The 24,655-nt window shown below is 38.4% G+C and overlaps 1 protein-coding gene across 1 annotated transcript in view; it reads left to right on the top strand.

Annotated features, from left to right (window-relative positions):
- Reln (reelin) overlaps positions 1-24,655 on the top strand; it is a 422,671-nt gene that overhangs the window by 327,417 nt on the left and 70,599 nt on the right. The window contains exons 27-36 of the mRNA XM_090332938.1: positions 605-805; positions 2,772-3,004; positions 8,397-8,554; positions 10,883-11,090; positions 14,868-14,944; positions 20,808-20,966; positions 21,201-21,389; positions 22,311-22,584; positions 23,233-23,373; positions 23,474-23,651. Of these exons, the coding sequence (XP_090189064.1) occupies positions 605-805; positions 2,772-3,004; positions 8,397-8,554; positions 10,883-11,090; positions 14,868-14,944; positions 20,808-20,966; positions 21,201-21,389; positions 22,311-22,584; positions 23,233-23,373; positions 23,474-23,651 (1,818 nt within the window). The remainder of the gene's footprint in view (positions 1-604; positions 806-2,771; positions 3,005-8,396; positions 8,555-10,882; positions 11,091-14,867; positions 14,945-20,807; positions 20,967-21,200; positions 21,390-22,310; positions 22,585-23,232; positions 23,374-23,473; positions 23,652-24,655) is intronic.

The raw sequence follows: 24,655 nt of genomic DNA, 5'->3' as shown, positions 1-24,655 counted from the left end.
TGGTTGCAGTAGAAATGTAACTGCCTAAACTGGACATGAGGACTCATGTCTATAATTCTAAATACCCAGAAGACTGAGATCTAAGAATCATAGTTTGAAGCCAGCCCAGGCAGGAAGGTGCATGAGACTTTTATCTCTAGTCAACCACCAGAAAGCCAGATGGAGGCCTCATTTAAGTGGTAGAGTGTTAGCCTTGAACAGAAAAAGTTCAGGGACAATGCCCAGGCCCTGAGTTCAAGCTTTATTACCACCACACACACACACACACACACACAATTTAACTGTCTGTACTTAGTATTTTGTTACCTCTCTAGACTACCAGTTTGTACATTATTCCAATGTGAAAATGATTATCATAAGGTCTGGCTAAGTTACCAAGAAAAATTGTTAGTATCTTTAAAAAGTGATTAGTTATAAACTGGCAAAATATTTGGAGTTGTTAACATCAGAAGAAAATTTTCAATACATTTTTTCCAACTTTGTTCTCTATTTTCCTACCAGTGTAAATGCCACATAGCTCCTAGAGTGTCATGAACTGAAAATTCCTTCTTGTTTTCAAAACCATTCAGTTGTCTTCCTGTTTTCTTCCCATGGTTTCCATCAGAACTTCTATGAGAAGCCTGCTTTTGATTACCCTATGAATCAAATGAGCGTGTGGTTGATACTGGCTAATGAAGGGATGGTTAAAAATGAAACTTTCTGTGCTGCCACACCATCGGCCATGATATTTGGAAAGTCAGATGGAGACCGATTTGCAGTAACTCGAGATTTGACCCTGAAGCCTGGATATGTGCTTCAATTCAAGGTATTTATGCACAAAGATCTCCCTAGAACAAACTAAGGAGCCACACGTCTCCCATACATAAGAGCACAGAATTTTTGTGTGCTATTGAAGGGACTCATTTAACTGAAAACTTCAAAGGGCAAAACTTTGCATCTCTATTCATGAGGAAAAGAATCTATCTGTTTTTATAGAGTCCAAGTTATGGTTGTATCATGATGTTAAGTATTCATAGAACTCTCCCATAATTAAAAATAAAGTTTATTTTAGGATTTCAATCTGATTGTTACTAAATGAATTCCATGTTTCTGAATCGTGTTGAGTAAGTTCTCCTGTTTCAGTTCACTGGTGGTGGTTGGACTGAAGAATGATTTTATGCTTTGACTATAAGATTTTCAATTTCCCTTCCTTTAATTCAATAAACGTCACCTTGTATATCATTGTTCTCCTAAAGGCTTATTAACTATCTATCAGCACTGTGATAACATAGCAACAAGTACAGCCAATATTGACTTTGACAAATTCTTGTCTCAGAACCTTAATCAAAATTTCATTGTGTTTATAATAAAATCCCATTGGTGAATTTAGAGGGGTCGAAAGTAATGCAGTTTTAATGAACTAGCATAACTACATGGTCCTTACATAATGGCAGGATGAAGATGCTTAATAATTTACAAATGGAATTATTATAGAGGTCAGATTTTTATAGAAAGCTCTTCAAATATAATTTCCACAGGTCTGTAAACAAGGAAACTAATAGTAAATAATATGATTAGTGAAATGATATCCTTCCTTATTTATATTTTGATACTTAGCTGCCCATGGCCAGAACATGAGTAATAATATATGAATCTGTATTTATTTGCTGCTAACACTGAAAATGGTACAAAATAACGTTGGTAGCAAATACCTTTCCAGAACACTGTGCAGTTTTTACCTGATATCTTGTTTATTCATCCAGTCACAAAATAGCACTAATAGCCTGGCAATCTAGAGGACAAGATTTTGAAAAGTTTAAATCTAAATTAAAATTATATGTATATATACATATATATGCACTTGTGTATAATACCTCAAGTCCTATAGCACAAGAGGGCATAATAAGTAAGGAAGTTCTTTATCCTTATATCATAAGCAGAAAGCTATTAACTTATGGCTATTAGTCAATAAAATGATACAAAATGTAGATACTTCAAAAACTGATAGAATTTTGATGTTATTTGTACAAAAATGTGCCATGTTGGAGCATTTTTAAAATGATTACCACTGGATAGTAAGAATAAAGTAAGAAATGGAAAATAGGGCCTTGGTTGCCCTCAAGGAGCTCAAAACCTAAAGAATGATCTGGAAGGCTCTTGATGCTATGAGAGTGCCCTGCCTAGTTCTTAACAACATTAATTAAATAAATAAGGAGAAAGTCTAACAGTTAGCAACTATCAAAAAATACAAACCAACGCAGCATTAACATTGATTTGCACATTTATTAATTTAGAAAGAAACTGTCTTCAACTATAACATGCAGAGATGTTTGAATAGTATTATGTTCACCAAAACTGACTCATTTGAACCTCACTAATACCAGGTGAACAATTAGAATTACAAAATTTAGTGTCTACATTCTGTCTCAGTAACCACTCATAGGATTTTGTGCTAGTTTGCACCTTTTGGAGGGAAAATGAAGCAACATCTTTTACTTCTTATCTTTTGTTTGGGATTCCAGAACCATAGTCAGTGTTTTCCTCTTCTATAGTCCTAAGAAATTCTCACAAATAGCTTGCCCAGCTTTTTGTTATAAAGTGCCTGTTGCTTGCTTAAAGAAAGAATTTGAGAATTTATGAGAGAATCTTGTTTGGTATTGAGTCACACTAAATTCTTGTCATGTAAATTTCATGCAGACTTGTTAGAAGGAGCTATCGCTGCTCTAGCACCTCATTTATCAAATGATATCTTTAGCCAAAACCTTGCACATTTCTACTCTTCCTTTTAACAGCTAAACATAGGATGTGCCAGTCAATTCAGCAACACTGCCCCAGTCCTTCTTCAGTATTCACATGACGCTGGAATGTCTTGGTTTCTGGTGAAAGAAGGCTGTTTCCCAGCTTCTGCTGGCAAAGGATGTGAAGGAAGTTCCAGAGAACTGAGTGAACCCACCTTGTACCACACAGGAGACTTCGAGGAATGGACAAGAATTACCATTGTTATCCCAAGGTCTCTTGCATCCAGGTAAAGAGAACACTTGTATGAGGTACTACTGTAGCTGCTGATTCATGAGAACATTTATTTATCTCAGTACCTTCATGTTAAATATCTCACTAACCTGAAAGAATACAGAGTCTTGCTATTCCATCCAAATAGTAACTCTAAAGGAAAATAGAATAGCCAGGAGATAAGCATTCCCAAAAATACAGGTTTGTCTATGCATGTGGAAAAGGAGAGTGCTTTGCTTACAATGAGACTCAAACTTGGGAATGAGACAAATGCATTTACTTAGCCAGTAGTAATTCATTCAGCAAATATTCATTTAGTGTTTTGCTGTGCCAAATATTGTTCTGCTATTGAGACTACAGAACAAAAATTTAGTTGAAAGCTGAGAGCTATAACACACTTTTCTATAGAGCATTTGACAAACATAGATGATTTTTAATGATTTAAAACCTTCTTTTTCCAGGCAAGTTGAGGTCCCTTGCAATATAAATGATCCCTTTAATACCGCTAAAACAATAATAACTTTTAAAAGAAAGATTAAAAATCAATTAATGAAGGAATTAGATGAAGGAAATAAGGATTTGAAGCAAACCAGTTTCATTAATAGGGCAAAAATTTAACTCTTCTCTTCTTGACAGCTAGAACAAAGAGGTTGAGTTAAAAGACAAAAAGCAGATAGATACATTCTGAGTTTTCAAGGATATCTTTCATTCCAGGTCCTATATTCTAGAATAATTTTCTAGCATCTTTTGTTCCAGAGAGTGGAGATAACACAGAGATCAGCATTCTTAACATTATCACTTTGCAAAATATAAAGAATCGTTCTTTGGCCCGGGAGTGTGGCCTAGTGGTAGAGTGCTTGCCTAGCTTGCACAAAGACCCGGGTTCAATTCCTCGGTACTACATACATAGAAAAAGCTGGAACTGATGCTGAAGCTCAAGTGGTAGAGCTCTACCCTTGAGAAAGTTCAAGGACAGTGCTCAGGCCCTGAGCTCAAGCCCAAGACTGGCAAAAAAAAAAAAAAAGAATCATTCTTCTAGTGGATACTTCCTAATTAAATCCTGCAACACAACATTAGAAGTTTCTTAGTCAGTCACAGGGGTTCTGACCTGAGATGCTATGGAGAAGTCTACTTGTTCTGCATCTAGTGATGTAATTAGTGGTCAGGATGGCAGTAAGTATCATTCAGCAACAAGATAGGATTAAACTTTTCTCATACCTATTAAGACTTTTCCATGCCTTAATGTAATGTGAATGGACACGTGACATAGGTTCGGTGTTCCTTGCCTTATGAAAGCATGTATTGAAATGAGACCTAGTTTAGTCTGGGCCCCTGAGTACCTACAGTAAGCAAACTCCCTTACCAACCTAGACGAGACAAGTAAACTAAGCAAGATTTAGATGTTTGTTGAGTTAAGCTCAGAGATTCAGAATTGCTAGTTATCTCGGCATAACCTAGCTTATCCTAACTAACATATTGGTAAAATCTTAATTTGTTAGAGTCTTATTTTTGAAATTGTTAGAAGCCATTGGGTTTCTGTCTTCCTTCACAAAGTTCATAGCCAAAGGTACTGTGTGTCATCCAGCCATATGAGCTCTTTGTGCTTTGTACCTCCTGCATTACTTAGATATGCACATTTAAAAAAAATACACCACAGCTGTTGGTAGGCCAGCTCACTGGATGGATGAGAAAAGTAATTGTGTCCAGTGCCAGTAGCTCACACCTATAATCTTAAGTATTTAGAAGACTGAGATCTGAGGAATGCTGCTCAACGCTACCCCATACAGGGAAATTTGTGAGACTTCTTATTACCAATTAATGACCAAAAAATCCAAAAGTGGAGCTATGGCTCTAGTGGTAGAGTGCTAGCCTTGAGAAAATCTATAAAACCTCTGGGATGGTGTCCACATGCTGAGTTCAAGCACACTCAAAAAAAGTTAATTGTTCAAAAAGGTAAACATTTCTGTATTATTCTAATAACCCTTGAAACACAATCTTTAAATGCTGGCTATTTTACAAAACAGCTATTACATTATTTTGTTCAGTAGATCCAAGTCAACTTATGAGTCATTTCTTGGTCTTTACCTGTCAATGTTCTTTGTAGTTTATCAAAGAGAAACACAAATGTCTTAGATACTGATGTGTAGGTGGCAGAATGAGAAGTCCAGTAGCTTTAATGGAATTTAAGAATCAAAGTTGCAGTTAGAATACAGATCTATCTACCATAACAGAAAAAAATACAAAATTTGTGCCTAACAAGGCTTAAGCGGGACCATTTATTGTTTCTTATATAATGGTGCACAAGTGAGCAGCTCAAACAGATTGGCTCTGCCTTCCTGGGCACATGCCTTCCATCTTGGATCCAAGGCAGCTGTTCTTGATCTTGTCATTTCTTATCAAGTGAAAGGAAAGGGTGTCAGGCTGCCGAGACATATTAAAACAGCCTTACTCTGATTTTGTTTCTTAGAGGAACCCAAAATCATATTTTATAGGTTATGTGCTGCCATGCAACACACCTCTCAAAAGCTTAGTCGCTTAAAATAACAGTGATAGTCACTCACTGTCTGATCTTACATCAGGTTTGGATACTCATGCCCTGTAACCCCAACACAAAACTGAGCTTGTGACAAGACATGCCGAGGGAGGTGGATAGAGAGAGAAGGAGGGGCATATGGAAGGATGGGAGGGAAAGTGGGAAGAAGAAAGAAGGGAGGGGGGAGGAAGGTAGAAAGAAGGAAGGAGAAAGAAGGAATGTGAACTGTGTAACAGTCACCAGCTTATGAGCCAGCAACATTCTGAAGGTTTGCCAGAGGCTTGTTACTTGAGCTCCCTACTCCAAGAGTGCTGTCCAGGATAAAAACAAACAAAAAACAAGCCAACACCACAACCATGTCCTTGGCTAAGATAGCTCTCCATGGGAGTGATTTTTTAATGTATTATTCTTAGCTCTTTGTTTTGCCTTTTAAGCTTCACTCATGACGTTTCTTTCCTTCTATATGAAAATTTCTCTGCGTTTGCAGCTAGAACCATTGTATCTTGCTTTCTGCCCATCACAAGTGGTCCCTGTAACCATGTATCTCTGTATTAAACACCCTACCATGATCCAAGCCCGGTTCTGTTACATAAATTGGTGTAGTTGGAGAACATAGCATGGTAGTTTTGGGATGCAATGACTAGAAAGATGTTAAAGAATTCTAAAACTTCTTCATAAAAACAATATAATCAAGAGCCAAGAAACACAAATCCAGTTTGATTTTCCCCAAACCTGCTAACATTTAACTGAATCTGCAATTGCAGTTTGTTTAACCCTGGTAGAATCACTCAATTAATAGAAGAATGAAATCAAATAAAGCATATTGAGGGGGGAAAATGGTTGTCTTTTATGTGGTAAAATAAGAAAATGCCCTTTGCCTCAATCACTAAGAACATATTTTAAGGGTCCCAATGTGTCAATATTTTCCTGAACTAAAGCTTTTGGAAGATGAAACCTCATTAGGATCTAGCTTCCTTCTTAATTTGGATACCGTCCAGCTCACTGATGGATGGCATTTGTGATGGAGGACCCTCTGCTGAGAGAGAGAGAGAGAGAGAGAGAGAGAGAGAGAGAGAGAGAGAGAGAGAGAGAGAGAGAGAGAGAACATGAACATGTTTCTTCCTTCCTCACCCTAGCTAAGAACTAGCTGTTGTTCCTTCTGCAATATGTTAAACTTGGATGTCTCCAAACATGGTGTGTTCAAAACTGAGAATTCTACTTATTAAAATTATTAAAATTTGGAGCTATTTTGCCATGGGACAACATAATTATAATAGTTGCTAGAATGTTATTCTTTCAGAAATAACTTTCAGTTGTTTTTCTCAAAGGAGTAGTTTGTGCTTACAGGAATCCACCTGGCTCCTCTGTGTGGAGGGAAGATATCAGTGATGTAAATACCTGTCTGTGCATCTCTCCCAGCTCTCAGAGGCATCTCCATCTAGACAGTGTACAGGCTGTTCTAGGTTCCTAATGCAGATGCAAAACATGGGTGTCTCTGGGCAGGGATACAAACACAGTTGCTTACTATTCTACAGACTGCCTCTGCCACTACCTGTCACCTGTCACATCTGCACAGAGCACAGGAAACTTCCCTAGTTTAAAAGGCAGATGCAACTTCCATGAACCTGTATAGTAATGAAAGGTTCAAGTATGGAACCCATGCTTTCTGCATCATGGTGCTCTGATTAAAGATGGCAAGGAAATAGTCTTTTCTTCTTATTATTTATCTGAAACATTGAGGTAGCTAAATTCCTGTGTTCAATTCCAAGATACAGCCACTGAGAAGAGAACTGAGTAGCAGCAGGCATCAGACAGCAGACATAATTTGGAAAAATACAAATATCTGCATCATGCCAGTGATGGTTCTATTTGAACCTTCCTTCAACTAAAGGCAATACAGGTGTTTCCTTGTTCCTTGGCAGTTGCTGGGGTTAACTGACAGCCCAGATTGGGGTGCCAAGAGTCCATAAAATGAGTACTTTGGAGCTTATAGACATGAGATGAAGAGGAAGGGAAGGAAGCCATAGGTGTCAGCAGAGCTGTCAGTATAAGGTCTTCCCTCCTTGAATCATGTCAGTGGCAATTAAATAACATATATCCTAATATGAGCATTCTATTTGTGAGTTTCAAGTATTTCCCAATAGCCTCATCTGAAAATATCCATAAAATTATCATGATGGTGAGGTGAGACACTAAGTCAAATAATCTTATTTATTTATGATGAAAAAAATGAGAAAATACAAACTTTTGCATATTGCTGGTCATCAAAACCCTTCCATATATAATATTATATATATATATATATGTAGAGAAAGAGAGAGAGAGAGAGCGAAGAGAGAGAGAGAGAGAGAGAGAGAGAGAGAGAGAGAGAGAGAGAGAGAGTGAGAGAGAGAGAGAGAGAGAGAGAGAAATATCTGTCAAGCACAAGTGGCTCTCACCTGCAATCATAACTGCTCTGCTCAGGAAGCTGAGATTTGAGGATTGCAGTTAAAAGCCAGCCTGGGCAGGAAATTAATTGTAGGATTAACCACCTTAAAAAAAACAATAGTAGAATGGTGGCTCAAGTGGTGGAGTGCTAGCCTTGATCAAAAGAGCTTAGGAACAGTACCTAAGTTCTGAGTTCAAGCCCCACAACTGACACCCAGAAATAAATGTCTTCAATACCTGAAATCATCCTGGAATTAAAATATCTGTCCTGAAGTAGACACAGAAGTTTTGAGGAAGGTCTGAGAGAGACGCCTTCTGAAGGTTAAGTTAGCAATCAAGCAAGCATCTAAATAAATGATGAGTCTCTTGAGTTTTTCTGAATCTTTCTGCATCCTAGTGCTTTGGTGGGAGATATGAGTGTAAAAGACAGATGTGTTTTCCCCAACAGCAAAACCAGGTTCCGGTGGATCCAGGAGAGCAGCTCACAGAAGAACGTGCCTCCGTTTGCCCTGGATGGGGTGTACATCTCTGAGCCTTGCCCTAACTACTGCAGTGGTCATGGAGACTGTATTTCAGGCGTGTGTTTCTGTGATCTGGGGTATACTGGTAAGGCTGCCCCTGTGTGTCCATGGATGGCTTGCTTGTAAAATGTAACTCCCAATACTATTATTCCATGTTGCTCTTTCAAAGAAATAGATTCTGAATTTATGCTTTACAAAGTAGGAATCACTCACCCATGCATAGGAAGTGCTAAGATATTTTGTACTTTCAAGCTGCCTGAAGAAAAAAATATAACACAAATTTCACTCCCTGAAGAGGATTTATTTATTATTAATAGCAATCATAATGAACATTGCTTGAGGCTCTGCTTCATGCCAGGCACAAAAATAAATGCTTTCTTTTACTCCATTTTTAGCATTTGTTGTTTACTCTTTTTCAGGGGCAGGGGGATTTTCTTTTCAAAAATTTTGCTCTTCATTAATTGTACAAAAAATAAAAATAAAGTTCATTATGACATTTTCTTTTTTAAAAAATGTTAGCAATATTGGGATTTGAACTTCTACTGCTTGAACCATATCCTCAACTTTTTTTACTTCCATTAATTTTCAGGTAAAGTCTTGCCTTTTTCTCTAATTGGCCTTTGACTGAGATCCTTCTATGGCCATGAATATGGCTGGTAATACTGATGCATGCTACCACACTCTTGTTTTTGTTTTTGTTGTTTTGGTTTGCTTAACTGGCCTTGAACTCTGATCTTGTCAATCTCTATCTGCAGAGTAGCTATGATTATAGTCATGAACCACCAGTCCTGGGTCACTTGACAGTTTCTTATGTGCATACAATGTGCTTCAGTAGTATTTAGCTTTCATTGGTCTCTCTTGTTTCCCTCTCTTAATGCCTTCTGTCCTTGAGCTTTTTAAAGAAAAATGTTTTTCTGGTCCTGGGGGCTTGAACTCAGGGCCTGGGCACTGTCCCTGAGCCTCTATGTGCTTCAAGGCTAGCATGCTACCATTTGAGCCATAGCACCACTTCTGGATTTTTCTCTGTACATGGTACCAAGGAACCAATCCCGGGGCTTCATGCATGCTAGGGAGGCCCTCCACCACTAGGCCAAACTCCTGATCTATCATACCTTTTTAAAAGTTTGATTTTTGAATAAAATAAGAGCTTCATATTTCATCTTAATTCTTTTTTTCATATATTTTTATTGTAATTGATAGAAGGGTTACATTATATTAACCAGATAGAAGATGCATTACTTTACTGATACCCTTTTTCATATCTTGGTCCCCATTTCCCTCCCCCCACCCTTACCCCTCATCTTGTTTTCCCCCCTTTCCTATCTGATTTCAAATAACCAAATACACATATATACAATATATCAGATAACAAGGAGAAATACTGTAACAATATGAGATAGCCAAGGAACAGCAAGAGATGAGAGATAATTTAGCATCATTCTATATGGCCTCTGTATCTAGGTTTTGCTCTATTTTATCTTACTTAATTCTAATTATTATCTTGTCCATAGTACTGTGAACCCTATGTACTTTATTTTGGGAAACTGAGGTATGGGAGCTTTGTTGTTTTTTGTTGTTATTGTTGTTATTTAGGTTAACAATCCTTCAGGTCACATGACTAGATGTTGTTGGAAGTTCGTTTCAGACTCAAGTAGTTATTCTCTGAAGAACAGACCCAAGTTTTTGACCACTTGATTATGAGATCTCGTTGAACTCTTCACCTTGCTTTTACACAAAATGTGAAATGTAACCTTTGACATTGAAAGTAAAAAATGAAACATAAAATAGCAAATCTGAAGTCGTCCCAAGAGAGCTTTACAGCGAAGTATTTTCTGACCACCTAGGAAAGGTAACATAGGAATGGTAACCATTTCTGTCACCTAGGAATCGTGACCATTAGCAAAACTAAAGAGGGAGCTGAGATTAAAGAGTAAAACTGGAAATAATATTTTAAGCTTCACGGTTTTTTTCCTGAATTTTCCCTGGGGACAACTTCAAAGGCCTCCTTCCCAGCTTGTCCGTGCACTTGCCTTTATCTGGCACGTAACTGCAGGCTGACACACTCTGTGGGCCTTCTGTCACTTGTTGTTGGAATGGTGGTATTTTTTAAATCTAGGACTTAACTCCCCTTGCTGGTTCTCTAATAAAGGAACAATAAATGAACAAATTTTACTGAGGAAAAAAAAATCTCCTTTTCAGTTTATCTGAGCCCTCAGAGAAGCCACAGCTAAGGACATGCAATATCCCTAATCTCTCTTTATTCAAAGGAAATGAACACTTAAAAGACAGAATGGATTGGCTTTCAGGAAGGAATTTGTGAGTTACAACTTCTTTCTCACCCATGTGCTAAATATACCTTTTAATACTTAGTAATTCTAACAAAGTATCTCCCCTGTGTCTTCTTTCTCTGAAGCTGCACAAGGAACCTGTGCATCCATTGTCCCTAATCACAGTGAGATGTTCGACAGGTTTGAAGGGAAACTCAGCCCTCTGTGGTACAAGATAACTGGTGGCCAGGTTGGAACTGGCTGTGGAACTGTAAACGATGGCAAATCCCTCTACTTCAATGGGCCTGGGAAAAGGGAAGCGAGGACTGTCCCTCTGGACACCAGGACCATCAGGTGAGCTGTTGACGGGTACAGTTCTCCACAAATGCCACCACGTGTTGACTGTACCATGAGGTCTAGTATAAAACGTTCTTAGTATCTCAAGTCCCTTAAGTCATGCTTTCTAATATAGGTTATGTGTGAAACTAAAGCATAACTTTAGCCCTATAACAAAAAAGATAGTTGTAGCAAAATTAATTACATTACAATTCATTAATCAGTAACAACCATCCCCAAAGTCTGAGTGTCTAGTGTGTATTCGGCATGATTTTCTTCATCTTTGATACTAATCTTTGTGTGTGCAGATTAAAAAGAGACAATGTTTCCAACTGTGCTATGTCAGAAAATGATAAACCTTTATTCATCTAAGTTAATTTATAGTCACTTATTGAAAATTACCCTAGTTTGAAAATACACTCCCTCTCCCCTTGCCCAGAATTCCTCCCTCTATTCCTCTCTCTCTCTCTCTCTCTTTCTCTCTCCATATATATATATATCTACACATATAGACACCTCCTGGTAAAATAAAGAACTGTTTGCTTTTGTTCTTTTGTAAAAAAAAATGGACATAGTAATAACACACTAAAATAAAAAGGTAGGAGGTTTTAACCAATTATGAGGAAATTGGAAGGAAGGGGTCAGGGGGAACCATGTTTAAAGTACTTAGACCTTATACTCATACCATCTGGGTTCCCTCTCATAAAATGTTATACCTTTAGTCTCTTCCCTGTCTTGCTGCATCATTTTCTCAAGGGTGTGCCAGTCTAGCACTTGGGCTCTGCTAGTTACCATAGATGGAGGCATAATTTACATCTCAGTGAGTAAGAGTCAATTGTGAAAAATTGAGTTAGCTCATGTAAATCTGCAAAAGGTGGGCCATTCTGTCTACATAAACAAATATAGCATCGGACCTCTTAACATTACATTTTTATCATCTCCAATTTCCAAGAGTGTCATTATCTGGATTTAGGATATTTCTCATTAAATTGCATCAGACTATCACAGTAAATTGGATTTAAATTGTTTTCTTTGCTTTAAAAATCAGTATAGAGTTTTTGCACTCCCACCAACAGTGTAGTAGTGATCCCTCCTGGCCACATCCCCTCCAGCATCTGTTATTAGTTTTCTTGATCCTGGCCATTCTAACTGGAGTGAGGTGGAATCTTAGAGTTGTTTTGATTTGCATTTCTTTTATGACCAGAGATGTTGAGCATTTCTTCATGTGTCTATAGGCCATTTTTGTTTCTTCTTCAGAGAAGACTCTCTTTAAGTCTTTGGCCCATTTTTTAATGGGATGGTTGTTACTTTGGAGGTTAGTTTTGGAGTGATTCAATTATTTGAGCTGTTGATATATTTTAGATATGAGGCCTTTGTCCGTTGTTTGGTTGGTAAAGATCTTCTCCCACTCTGTAGGCTTCCTGATTAGTTTACTAGCTATGTCCTTTGCCATACAAAAGCTCTGCAGTTTAATGCAGTCCCACTTACCCGGCCTTTCTCTGATTTGTTGTGATTCTTGGTCCTTATTAAGAAAGTTTTGACCTGTGCCAAGGAGGCCTACTGTATCTCCTATTCCTTCCTGTAAAGTTTTCAGTGTGTCAGCTTTTACCTCCAGGTCTTTGATCCATTTGGAGTTAATTCTAGTGCAGGGTGACAAAGAAGGATCCAGCTTTAGTTTTCTGCATGTGCTTAACCAGTTCTGCCAGCACAACTTGTTGAAGAGGCTATCTTTCTTCCATTCTATTTTTTTGGCTCCCTTGTCCCGGATTAGGTGACCATAGGTCTGTGGTTTAATATCTGGGTTCTCAGTTCTATTCCATTGGTGTTCAGGCTTGTTCTTGTACCAGTACCAAGCTGTTTTGATAATTATAGCTCTGTAATAGAGTCTAAAGTTTGGTATTAAAATTCCTTCTGTGCTGTTTTTCTGCTAAGAAGTGATTTTGCTATACGGAGACTTTTATTATTCCATATGAAATTTTGGATTGCCTCTTCTATTTCTTTAAAGAATGACATTGGGGGCCAGGAGTTTGGCCTAGTGGTTAAAGTGCTTGCCTAGCATGCACGAAGACCCAGGTTCGATTCCTTGGTACCACATACATACAAAAAAAAAAAAAAAGCCAGAAGTGGTGCTGAGGTTCAAGTGGTAGAGAAAGTCTAAGGACAGTGCTCAGGCCCTGAGCCCAAGCCCAGGACTGGCCAAAAAAAAAAAAAAAGAATGACATTGGGATATTGATGGGTATTGCATTGAATTTGTAGATAGCCCTTGAAAGATTGTCGTTTTCACGATGTTGATTCTTCCAATCCAGGAGCATGGGTAGTTTTTCCATTTCCTTAGTTCTGCTTTAATTTCCTTTTTCAGGGTTTTAAAGTTTTCATCAAAAAGGTCCTTTACATTCTTAGTTAAGCTAATTCCTAGGTACTTTATTTTCTTTGAGGCTATTGCAAAAGGAGTTGCTTTCCTGATTGTTGCCTCATTCCTCTCACTGTTGGCGTAGAGGAAGGCAGTTGATTTTTGAGGGTTAATTTTATAGCCTGCTACCCTTCCAAAGTTTTGAATCAGCTCAAGGAGCTTGGGAGTAGAGTCTATCAACCACTATGGAAAGCAGTATGGCAGTGCCTCAAAAGGCTAAACATAGAGCTCCCCTATGACCCAGCAATTCCACTAGGCATTTACCCAACCATCCAGAAAAGAGGGCATACTAAATCCACTAGCACAACAATGTTCATTGCAGCATTATTCACCATAGCAAAGGTATGGAACCAACCTAGATGTCCCTCAGTTGATGAGTGGATCAACAAGTTGTGGTATTTGTACACAATGGAATTCTATGCTGCTGTCAGAAAAAACGACATCGACCCATTTGTTAGGAAATGGAAAGAGAGAAAAAATCATATTAAGTGAAGTAAGCCAAACTGAAAGGAACATAGACTCAATGGTTTCCCTCATTTGTCATAATCAGTAGAAACCTTGGGCTCTACTAGCAGAGACCTGCAATAGAGCAAAACCTTGATACATAATGCCATATAGTATGAAGCTAATTGAAAGGACCTCCAGGATATTGAAACAAAAGCCATATAATGAATGATTGTTGTCCTTAATGTACTATGTTATCTCTCATCTCTTTTGCTATCCCTTGATTATCTTATATTGTTACAGTATCTCACTTTGTTATCTGATATATTGGATATATTTGTATTTGGTTATTTGAAATTGGATAGGGAAGGGGGGAAAACCAAGATGGGGGAGTGGGGAGAAGGGTAATGGGGATCAAGATATGTGAAAGGGTATCAATGTATGTGAATTAATGCACCTTCTATCTAGCAAATATCATGTAACCCTTTTATTAATTACAATAAAAAATATTTTTAAAAAAATCAGTATAGAAGGCCGGGAGTTTAGCCTAGTGGTAGAGTCCTTGCCTAGTATGCACGAAGACCAGGATTCAATTCCTTGGTACCACATGCGTAGAAAAAAAGCTAGAAATGGTGTGTGGCTCAAGTGGTAGAGCTCTAGCCTTGAGAAAGTCCAAGGACAGTGCCCAGGCCCTGAGTTCAAGGCCCAGGACTGGCAAAAAAAAAATCAGTATAGAGAATAAAGCCATGTATCAATTAACTTTTTATATGTACTCATAGAATTAACTTTCTGTAATCCATATACTTTCTGCCTGTCAGATAGTATCTAAGTTTAAAAGAACTACTTCAGAACTGCAGTGTGTTTTTCCCCATGTCCAAATACAAATGATTAAAGCTCTTCTGAACTCACCTATTTGTAACTAGAGGTTTTTTTTCCTCCAGGCTTGTTCAGTTTTATGTACAAATTGGAAGCAAAACTTCAGGTATTACCTGCATCAAACCCAGGGCTAGAAATGAAGGTAAGCTTCCCTCTTCCTTATAGAAATTACGAATTACAAAGTAATTTCATTATTGATGAAGTAATCCTTTTACTTAGCAAAGTTTGGTCTGGATTTCCACGGCTAATCTGTGTGTGGAATCATCCTCATCTTTTCCCCCCATACAGAAAGGCAGGCTGGTGCAATATCATCCTTAAGCTTTCTCCTCTAGATCCTGAAGTCTGGAAAACAGCATGAGTACAGGAACAAAAGGAGCTCTATTTCTTTATAATTCTCCACAAGGACAGAAAAAGTTATAACAGAGATTTTTACATTCCGTGTGTGAGAGCTAAGCTTATTTCCATAAGGAGTTATTGAAAGTAAAGAAAACTCTATATCTGCCTCTGAACATTCTGGGAGGAACGGAATCCTTGTGCAGAAGGAACTGTTCTTAGAAACAAAAAGTTTTAACTTTCATAGAGCACTTGTTACATACAAAGCCCTGTGTACAAGTATTTTACCAGTGCTAACTCATTTCGTCTCCATGCTAACCCCTTAACGTGGAAATCACTAATAGACTGTTCTACAGCTTTAGAAAGTAAGAGATCCAATAATTTGTCCACAATCATGCACTTACTAAGTGGATGAGCAAAGATTTAAACCATCACATTGGCTCCAGACTGTATATCTTAACCATCCTATTACACTCTTTCTCTTTGCTCTGAACCTCATTCTTACTAGGCTTTCCTGCCATCTTCTGTCTCTCATATCTCATTTCTGAAGGAAATACAAAACCCTTGAAACACAGCTGCTTCTCTGTGAACTCTGCTGATACGGTGAAATTTCTTCAATGACCTGATAATGTATATTATTTCCTAGTATGAAATCTGTGGACTATTTAGATGGATCTTCCTCAAAACATAGCTTGTAAAAACAAGATACCTTTAAAACATGGTCTTAAAAATAATATCATAATCTTGTAAAAGATTATGGGCTAAGGTTGTTTTTAGTCCATTATGACTATGTAAAGCATATTGGCTTCAACAATACCCATGGGTCAGCCAAAGTACAGAGCATCCTCTGCTCTCCAATTCTAAACCTTGGCCATATCATCACTAACTTACTGGTATCTTTTGGATCTCTCAGTAATAATTAGTCTAGTAAGTATCTAAACTGTCATCTACCTGTCTTTAGCGAGACACTGTTGTTCTGGATACTGCAGACACAGCATCAACAAAAGACAAGATTCATCCATCATGATGAGTTAGATCATAGCCCTCTAAATATCAGTAAATTAAAATAAAAATGCTTTCTCCTTTGTCTATGTTTTCTTTCTGTATCATCTGACATCTCCATTCCAGCCCCCAGGATAATGAAGTATTGCTGGGTAGACTGTGGGAAAAGAAAGGGAAAGAGAGGGTGCTGGGATGAGACCCAAGAAATGCAAACATGCCCTGTGCCATGTGCTATGTGCCCTGTGAGAGCATAAATGGCCACCTGAAGAGAACTTTCATTCTTGTCAGAAGTCAGACAGTAACAAAATTCAATAAGCAAGAGAGATAAACAAATAAGCTGGTAAATAAGCTCTGAACAATGCATAATAGGAACCATCTGCTTACCATAGACAGAAGGCTTTCCTTGTTCCATATTTAACCTCTCTGCTGTGGGGCAATGTCTTTTCCTTTATAGGGACAAGCAACTTGTTCTCAGCCAGTGCTGAGCAATATTCTTTCACACAACCTTGGCCATGTAATTCACTTCCCACAGGCATTTCTCAACCTCTTATTGAAAATGGGTGGTTGACATGTAAATCTGCGTAAATCCTTGAACAAATCTCTTACAGTGATGGAAGTAAAGATTCCTTACTTAAGCTGAAGAGTCAATTTACATATTTAGAATTAAAGTCCAAATTAGGCAATTTTCAAAAAAAGAGTAGTCAGAATGTAGATGTGGTTCTGGTTTAAAAACAGAAGTGTGTTACATGACTTAAACATTCAGTAGATGAGATAAAACAGCTTGGTTTATTCAGATGTTTATTCAAATATGTTAGGTGACCCAGCTAAGTGTCAGGCTTTTTAGTCCTCAGTCCCTCCAGACCTGCAAGAGGGATAGAGAGAACATGCCCTGACCAGGACTAGCTGAGAAAGGAAAGGGCCAGCTGGCCGCTGGCACCCAGCCCTCCCACCCGGAGGCCAATCAGACCCCTCAGGGAGACTCATCAGGGAGACCCATCAAGGCAGGAACTCATTTATTGAGGAAGTACATTCAGCTAATATAGGATGCAGGAGCCTATCAACCCAAAGGTGGGCAGAGCGGGGGAGAGGTAGGTAAAGACGGGAATCATGTGCTGTCCAAGAGGGCGGAAGGGTTGGGACCTATCCCAGAGGTAGCCTTACTTTACATCACAAACCACAGCCACAAACCACGCCTTCCGACCAGGCAACAGGCACCATCTCAGCCAGGTGAGGTCCCAACACCAGGAAGTGAGCTCTGGGCCACAAGTTAGGCCTCTTTTTCTACAGCATAGGTTTCTATTTCCCTGATGTGACATGCCCCACAGCTAAGGAGGCTCAGAGTCTGGTATAAAATACAAATATTACTGTTCTCCTCACTTACATTCCTCCAACCCATATTTGTCTCTGAGACCCTCCAGTATCGTCCTTTGGAACTGAGGTCTCATCTCTGCAGTCCTCATTTTTGTCTCAACAAGTGACAGTACAAAGCTAGTGAGGAGAGAGGCAGCTTAGCAGAACTCAAATGGAAGATGTACCACCTGAGCCATGGGTCATATTTAATGTGTACTTGAAACCATTTGGGGTTTGCACTTGTTAAATGCAAGTTCTGCTTTAGTAAGACTGGGTTAGCATGCCACATAAAAAATTGATATATATATATATATATATATATATAACTTTATAAGTTCTGTGAGTTGGGAAGTTAGGAACTTAGATGTTCCTAATGAGTGATTCTGGTCTAAGATATCTCCTGAAGTGGTGGCATGACAAAGGCCAGACAAGGCACAGATATTAGGAGCCTTAACCAGAATGGTGCACTCAACTATTGGCTGGCAAAAGGCTTTAGTTCTTCCTTGACTTGGGGAAGACTCTCAATATGTAGATCTGTCCATAGGCTATTTGAATGTCCTGAGTATATGAAGGTCAGTTTTCCTCAGAGCAAGGAACACAAAAGAGCAAGGAAGAACATACACTGATTTTTTTTTAAACTTTTTTGCAGTGTTAGGAATGGAACACAGGGCTTCAGGGCTAAGGCAAGTGTTCTGTCACCAGGTACTACCCATCTCTCATGTCCTTAATGACTTAACCTCCAAAGCCATGCACTAGGGTCCCCGCCAAATTCTCTTCATTAGAACTGTGTTAGGAAACCAATCCAAAAACTGGTGCAAAATTGGTCACCTCCCAAATAACTATTTTAGTAATATTTCTTTTCTTCTCTGAACTCTTTTTCATCTTAATAAATATAAACCATTTTAATGCATCAATAGCCACAACAACAACAACAACAAAAAAGAGCCAATATTCTGTAGACCAGTGGTGACTCCATTATAATGCCCACCACTCAGGAGGTAGAGATCTGGAGGATAGGGCCTCAAAATGAGCCGAGAAAGAAAAATTCATGAGATCTGGACTTCAAAGTAACCAGCAAAAAGCAGGGGTGGATGTATGGCTCAAGTAGGCAAATCGCCTGCAAAATAATCAAGTCAAGCAAGCAAGTGTATGACCCTAAATTTAAAATTCTAAATTTTGAAATACCTATGGTCTTAGCTATCCATTATTTCATTAAAATTTAGATCAATAGAGTTATTGAGTAAACAATAACAGTTAAAGAATAGCCCTTTTTCTAACCAGTCCTCAACTTAACTAGAAAAGGCTAAATTCTACCGAGATTCTGTTTTCTTCAAGTTTAGTATGTCTCTCAGTTCCAAACAGGGAAGTATCACCTCAACCAACCAAAGTTCTCACTCTCCATTCCTACACCTTTGTACACAACATCATCTCTTTAAAGAGATCCTGTTTCTATCTCATCCTTACATTTGATGCATTCTATTTTAAAACTAATAGGCTTTCTTCAGGATATGGAAACAAGAACTTTATTTTGTGTGATTGCTGTTCTTAACATACTATGTGTGATTGTTGTTCTTAACATACTATGTTATTTCTCTTCTCCTTAGTTGCCCTTTGGTTAATCTTGTATTGTTACTGTATCTGACTTTGTTACCTGGCATATTGTATATATGTTTATTTGTTTATTTGAAATAGGAAAGGAAGCAGGGAAAACAAGATGATTGGGAGGGGTGGGGGAGGGAATGGGGACAAAAACATGACAAGGGGTATCAATGTGTGAGAAGTAATGCACCTACTATTTGGCAAATATAACTGTAACCCCCCTATACATTACAATAAAAAATTTAAAAAATAAATGCAATAGGTTTAATTCCCTTGAAGTTTCTGATTTTCTAGCATTTTTATCATTATTGTTCCTGGTGCTGTTCTTTGTCATATGTGATATCCATACTTCCATGTGCTATTACTTAATTACCTTTGAACAGCTTCTTCTTAGCCCTATATTTTAGCTCTTTTTAAAACTTCACTTTATTAAACTCTTTGTTATCAAACATGACAAAGTGATTGAAACGTTCTAATCAGTCAACAGTAGGGAAATAAAAAATGTTATATATAAAACAAAATTTTGTTTATAATTTTCCAAAAATTAGAAAATAATACAATAAGTATATACAACTTAACTGAGCATAATTTCCATGAATACTTAGAAAGTAGCTCAGGGTCCCTTGTCATATTTATGAGCATGTAATGCCATTCTTTTGGCCAGTGCTGGGGCTTGAACTCAGGGCCTGGGCACTGTCCTTGGACATTTTGTTTTGCTCAAGGCTAGTGCTCTGCCACCTGACCCACAACACTGCGAGGAATTGAACCCAGGGCTTCATGCGTGATAGAATACTCTACTACTAGGCCAGCTCCCAGTCTAATGGAATGCCAGTTTTAATAACAGTTGTGGAACTGGCCACTAGAAAATACCCTCTGGTCTCCTCCTCAATGCATAGGGATATTTCTAAGACATGCACTGATGTATATGTATTTCTGTAAATATACATATTAAATTGATCCCTTCTATTTCAGTTTGCTCCTTGTATTCAGGATTACCTTTTCTCGAGTCCTCTTTTAAATAAAAGTTTTTCTAGGAGGCATGGCAAGGGTAACACATGAGGTCCCTTGAACTTTACCATGTAACTGCCTAATCAGTGCTACTCTGGTGACAGGTGTAGGGTGTGGTGAGAGATGGAACAGGTACAGGTAAATGAGTGGTCCAGAGAAAAAGAACTAGAAAATACACTTGAGAGTCATTAGTCTTTCTGCTTTTCTGTTTAATACTTTGCTGTTTAATAATTCAGCCTCTGATTACCTAGGTCTGAACAATGCATACAGGTTAAAGACCTTCCTGCTTAATAAAATTTCAGACTGGGCAGCTCTTACTGCCAGATGTTTTTGCAGCAAAGAGAATGACTTGATTTGTGTCGGGGAGATTGAGATCCTTTCTGAGTATATAATAATGGTATGAGATTTTGTAATGTTCAATGTGGAATTTAAAATTCAAGTACATGATCAGAAGTGGTTTTTATGTTCTCTTTACCAGCCTACTCATCACTCATGCAAACTTGAGCGGGCTTTAAAAGAGCTTATATATTTTTTTGTCTCCATTTACTGGGAGTCAGTGTATTAGAAAGTGTCAAGAAATTGATGAGCCTTCGAGTCTACTAATTCATCCCTTAGAAGTTAGATGGATGCGCCCTCATCCTCTCAGACACAATTTGAAGTAGCTGCCTCTGGGAAAGCTGTCCTCATAACTGGATTTATGTCTTGTAACTCAGGGCTTGTTGTTCAGTATTCAAATGACAATGGGATAGTTTGGCATTTGCTTCGAGAGCTGGACTTCATGTCATTTCTGGAGCCACAGATCATTTCCATCGACTTGCCACGGGAGGCAAAGACACCAGCTACAGCTTTCCGATGGTGGCAACCACAACATGGTAAGTTGTAGTTCATTCCATGTTTCCTGGTAGCTGTTAGATCACACTGCACACTGCACCCAGAACTACCTTCAAGGGGGGTGGGGGGGGAGAGAGAGAAAGAGAGAGAGAGAGAGAGAGAGAGAGAGAGAGAGAGAGAGAGAGAGAGAGAGAGAGACAAAGTCATAGTAACAAAGATACTCATATTGCTGTATAATGAGCCTTCTCCAACCACCTTTATTCGTCTGATTGCAGGGAAACATTCAGCGCAGTGGGCTTTGGATGATGTTCTTATAGGAATGAATGACAGCTCTCAAACTGGATTTCAGGACAAATTTGATGGCTCCATAGATTTGCAAGCCAACTGGTATCGAATACAAGGAGGTCAAGTTGATATTGACTGTCTCTCTATGGATACTGCTCTGATATTCACTGAAAACATAGGTATATATTATCACCAAATGAAGAGACAATGTTTGTTTAACTACAGGGCTAAATTAACTAAAATTTAAAAGTTCTCTAATGTAAAATGATTTGACTTCCTTTTCTCTTTCACAGAATGTGATGACTTGAGTTTGTTAGGATGAACTGAAAGTGTTTGAAGACATTTTTTAGTTTGCAGAATTATAGACTTACTGGCCCTTTTAAGATGGCAATGCTTTTCAGATTAGCAGCTTTCTTTATGAGTCTGTAAATACAAAATGTTAGCTGAAACGCCAGAGCACAGAAGACATTGAAAATAAGCCGTAATTTTTATTTGCTATTGAAAATGTTCATTGCAAGCATAAGAATGACATTGCCCCATTTGTAAGGAAATGGAAAGACTTAGAAAAAATCATATTAAGTGAAGTAAGCCAGACTCAAAGGAACATGGACTCAATGATTTCCCTCATTTGTAATAATTAGTACAAACCTTAGACTCTCCTAGCAGAGGATTACAGTAGGGCAAAACCTAGATACATAAGGCCATATAGGATGATGCTAAATGAAAGGACCTCCAGGATATGGAAACATGAGCCATATAATGTGTGATTGTTGTTCTTAACGTACTATGTTATTTCTCATCTGTTTTGTTGTCCCTTGGTTATTCTCATATTGTTACAGTATTTTACCTTGTTATCTGATATATAGTATATATGCTTATTTGAAATAGGATAGGGAAGGGGGAAAACAAGGTGAGGGGATGGGGTAGGAGGAGGGAAATGGGGACAGGGACGTGAGAAGGGTATCAATGTTTGTGAAGTAATGCACCTTCTATCTGGTGAATATAACTATAATTCTTCTATTAATTACAAAAAATTTTCTGATTTAAAAAAAAAGAGCACACTTAGATGCTACCATTCAACTTCATTATTGTTTTGGTAGGAAAACCTCGTTATGCTGAGACCTGGGATTTTCATGTGTCAGCATCTACCTTCTTACAATTTGAAATGAGCATGGGCTGTAGCAAGCCCTTCAGTGAGGCCCACAGTGTGCAGCTCCAGTATTCTCTGAATAATGGCAAGGATTGGCATCTTGTCACAGAAGAATGTGTGCCTCCAACCATTGGCTGTCTGCACTACACAGAAAGTTCGATTTACACCTCGGAAAGATTCCAGAATTGGAAGAGGATCACTGTCTACCTTCCATTTTCTACCAAGTGAGAATTATCATTTGGCTACCTGCCAGAATGTTAGGATTCTGGCACCTGACTTGAAAATGATTGTGATTCCACATGGGGGATTCTATTACTCGGCATGATGATTATGCATAGAATGTGTGGGAAGAAGAGAAGCACACTCTGCCTGGAGTTTCTGATCTCAAAGCTGAGATCCAAAAGTTTTACAAAGCCAAATCTTGCTTTCAAACTATTGTAAAAAAAAAAAACAAAACAAAAAAAACAAGTTTCTAAAACCTATAAGCCAGGTTGACTCTTCTGCAAAATGTGAGACTTTTCCACAGTAAAGTGTCCTTAGTTTTATTATTATTATCATCATCATTATCACCATCATATCTCAGTGCAATAGGAATACAAAGTTGATAAAGCTCAAGTGGGTAAAAGCTAAAGTTTTGCATATTTCAAATGAGTATTTGACTCTTATAGGAAAAAGTAATTAAGTGTTTCAGTGGCATGCTTTCAAGTTCTCCTATGTATGGATCAAGACGTAAGAGTGTCCATGACAATATGAAAATAAAGTGTCTCAGTAACAAGAGAGCTGGGTCCTGAGAAGGGGCTTACAGGGAAAAGAGAATGACAAGAAGTGCTTCCAAATTTCTTGTCACACCGGCATGTGTTTTCTTTGGTTAGTTCTCCCAGGACCCGGTTCCGATGGATTCAGGCCAACTACACTGTGGGAGCTGATTCCTGGGCTATTGATAACGTTCTCCTGGCCTCAGGGTGCCCTTGGATGTGCTCAGGACGAGGGATCTGTGATGCTGGGCGCTGTGTGTAAGTTAATAAAACTGATCATCCCTTCCAATGAAACATTTTAACTGGCTTGATGACCTCAACATAAATGATGCTTATTCTCCTCCTATTGTTTTCTTAGGTGTGACCGGGGCTTTGGTGGACCCTACTGTGTTCCCATTGTTCCACTCCCCTCCATTCTGAAAGATGATTTCAACGGGAACTTACATCCTGACCTTTGGCCTGAAGTGTATGGTGCAGAGAGAGGAAATCTGAATGGTGAAACCATCAAATCTGGAACATCCCTCGTTTTTAAAGGGGTCAGCTAAAATTGCACTTTTCCATATTACTCTGTATATTGCCATCTTCACTCACTGTATTTCTGAGTCAGATGACACATTATTTTACATTTAGTTGCCATCTTCTAGACCAAAGTAGGTTTCCTCTTCCATTAAACACAACTCTTGTTCTTTCTCTTCTTCCTTCCTTCCTTGCCCTCTCTCTTCTTTCATTCCTTCCTTTTCTTTCTTTCCTTCCTTCCCCCTCTCTCTTTTGTTTCCTTCTTCCCTTCTCTTCCTTCTCCCTTTTCTTGTTGTCCCTTGTCCCAGAGCTTGAGATTAGGGCCTTATTCTCACTTGACTTGTTTATGGCTGGTGCTCTACCACATCTCCAGCCTAGCTTTTTAGACTTGAAGTCTAGCAGCCTTTTCTGCCTAGGCTGGCTTTCAACCATGATCCTTTGATCTCAGGTACATGAGATTAAAGGTGTGACCTACCACAATCATTTTTGATAATTACTTGGGCATTAAGTTTTTCCTTTCATTGGGCAATAATGTCTTCTGTTCTATGTGGCAACTACATCTATATACATCTAATTTTTAGAATCTAGAATGCAGCGTTTTATGCTATTATAATATAGTCAAAATAATTTTATGAGCTTGTTTCTCGTCTTTCTTTATAAAATTGTTCCTCCCCTTGGGGCCAGGAGTTTGGCCTAATGGTAAAAGTGCTTGCCTAGCATGCATGAAGACCCAGGTTGGATTCCTCAGTACCATATACATAGAAAAAAAGCCAGCAGTTGTGCTGAGGCTCACATGGTAGAACTCTAGCCTTGAGAAAGTCCAAGGACAGGATGCTCAAGCCCATCAAGCCAGGACTGGCAAATATATATATATTGTTCCTCCCATTTTCCCATCCCTGGTGGTGAAGTTAAATTCAATAGCATTCTCAAGCACTAGTAGTATACTTTTGTATTTCACACTAAATGTCTGGTAAGAGAAATTTTAATCAATTGAGTGAAAGTCTGCTCTGCTGGTATGTCTGTA

The sequence above is a fragment of the Megascapheus bottae genome, chromosome 5 (genome assembly GCF_031878675.1).
Source record: "Megascapheus bottae isolate mThoBot1 chromosome 5, mThoBot2.hap1, whole genome shotgun sequence".
Lineage (NCBI taxonomy): Eukaryota > Metazoa > Chordata > Mammalia > Rodentia > Geomyidae > Megascapheus > Megascapheus bottae.
Note: the sequence above shows the minus strand (reverse complement) of the source record. Positions and strands in the feature narration are given on the sequence as shown.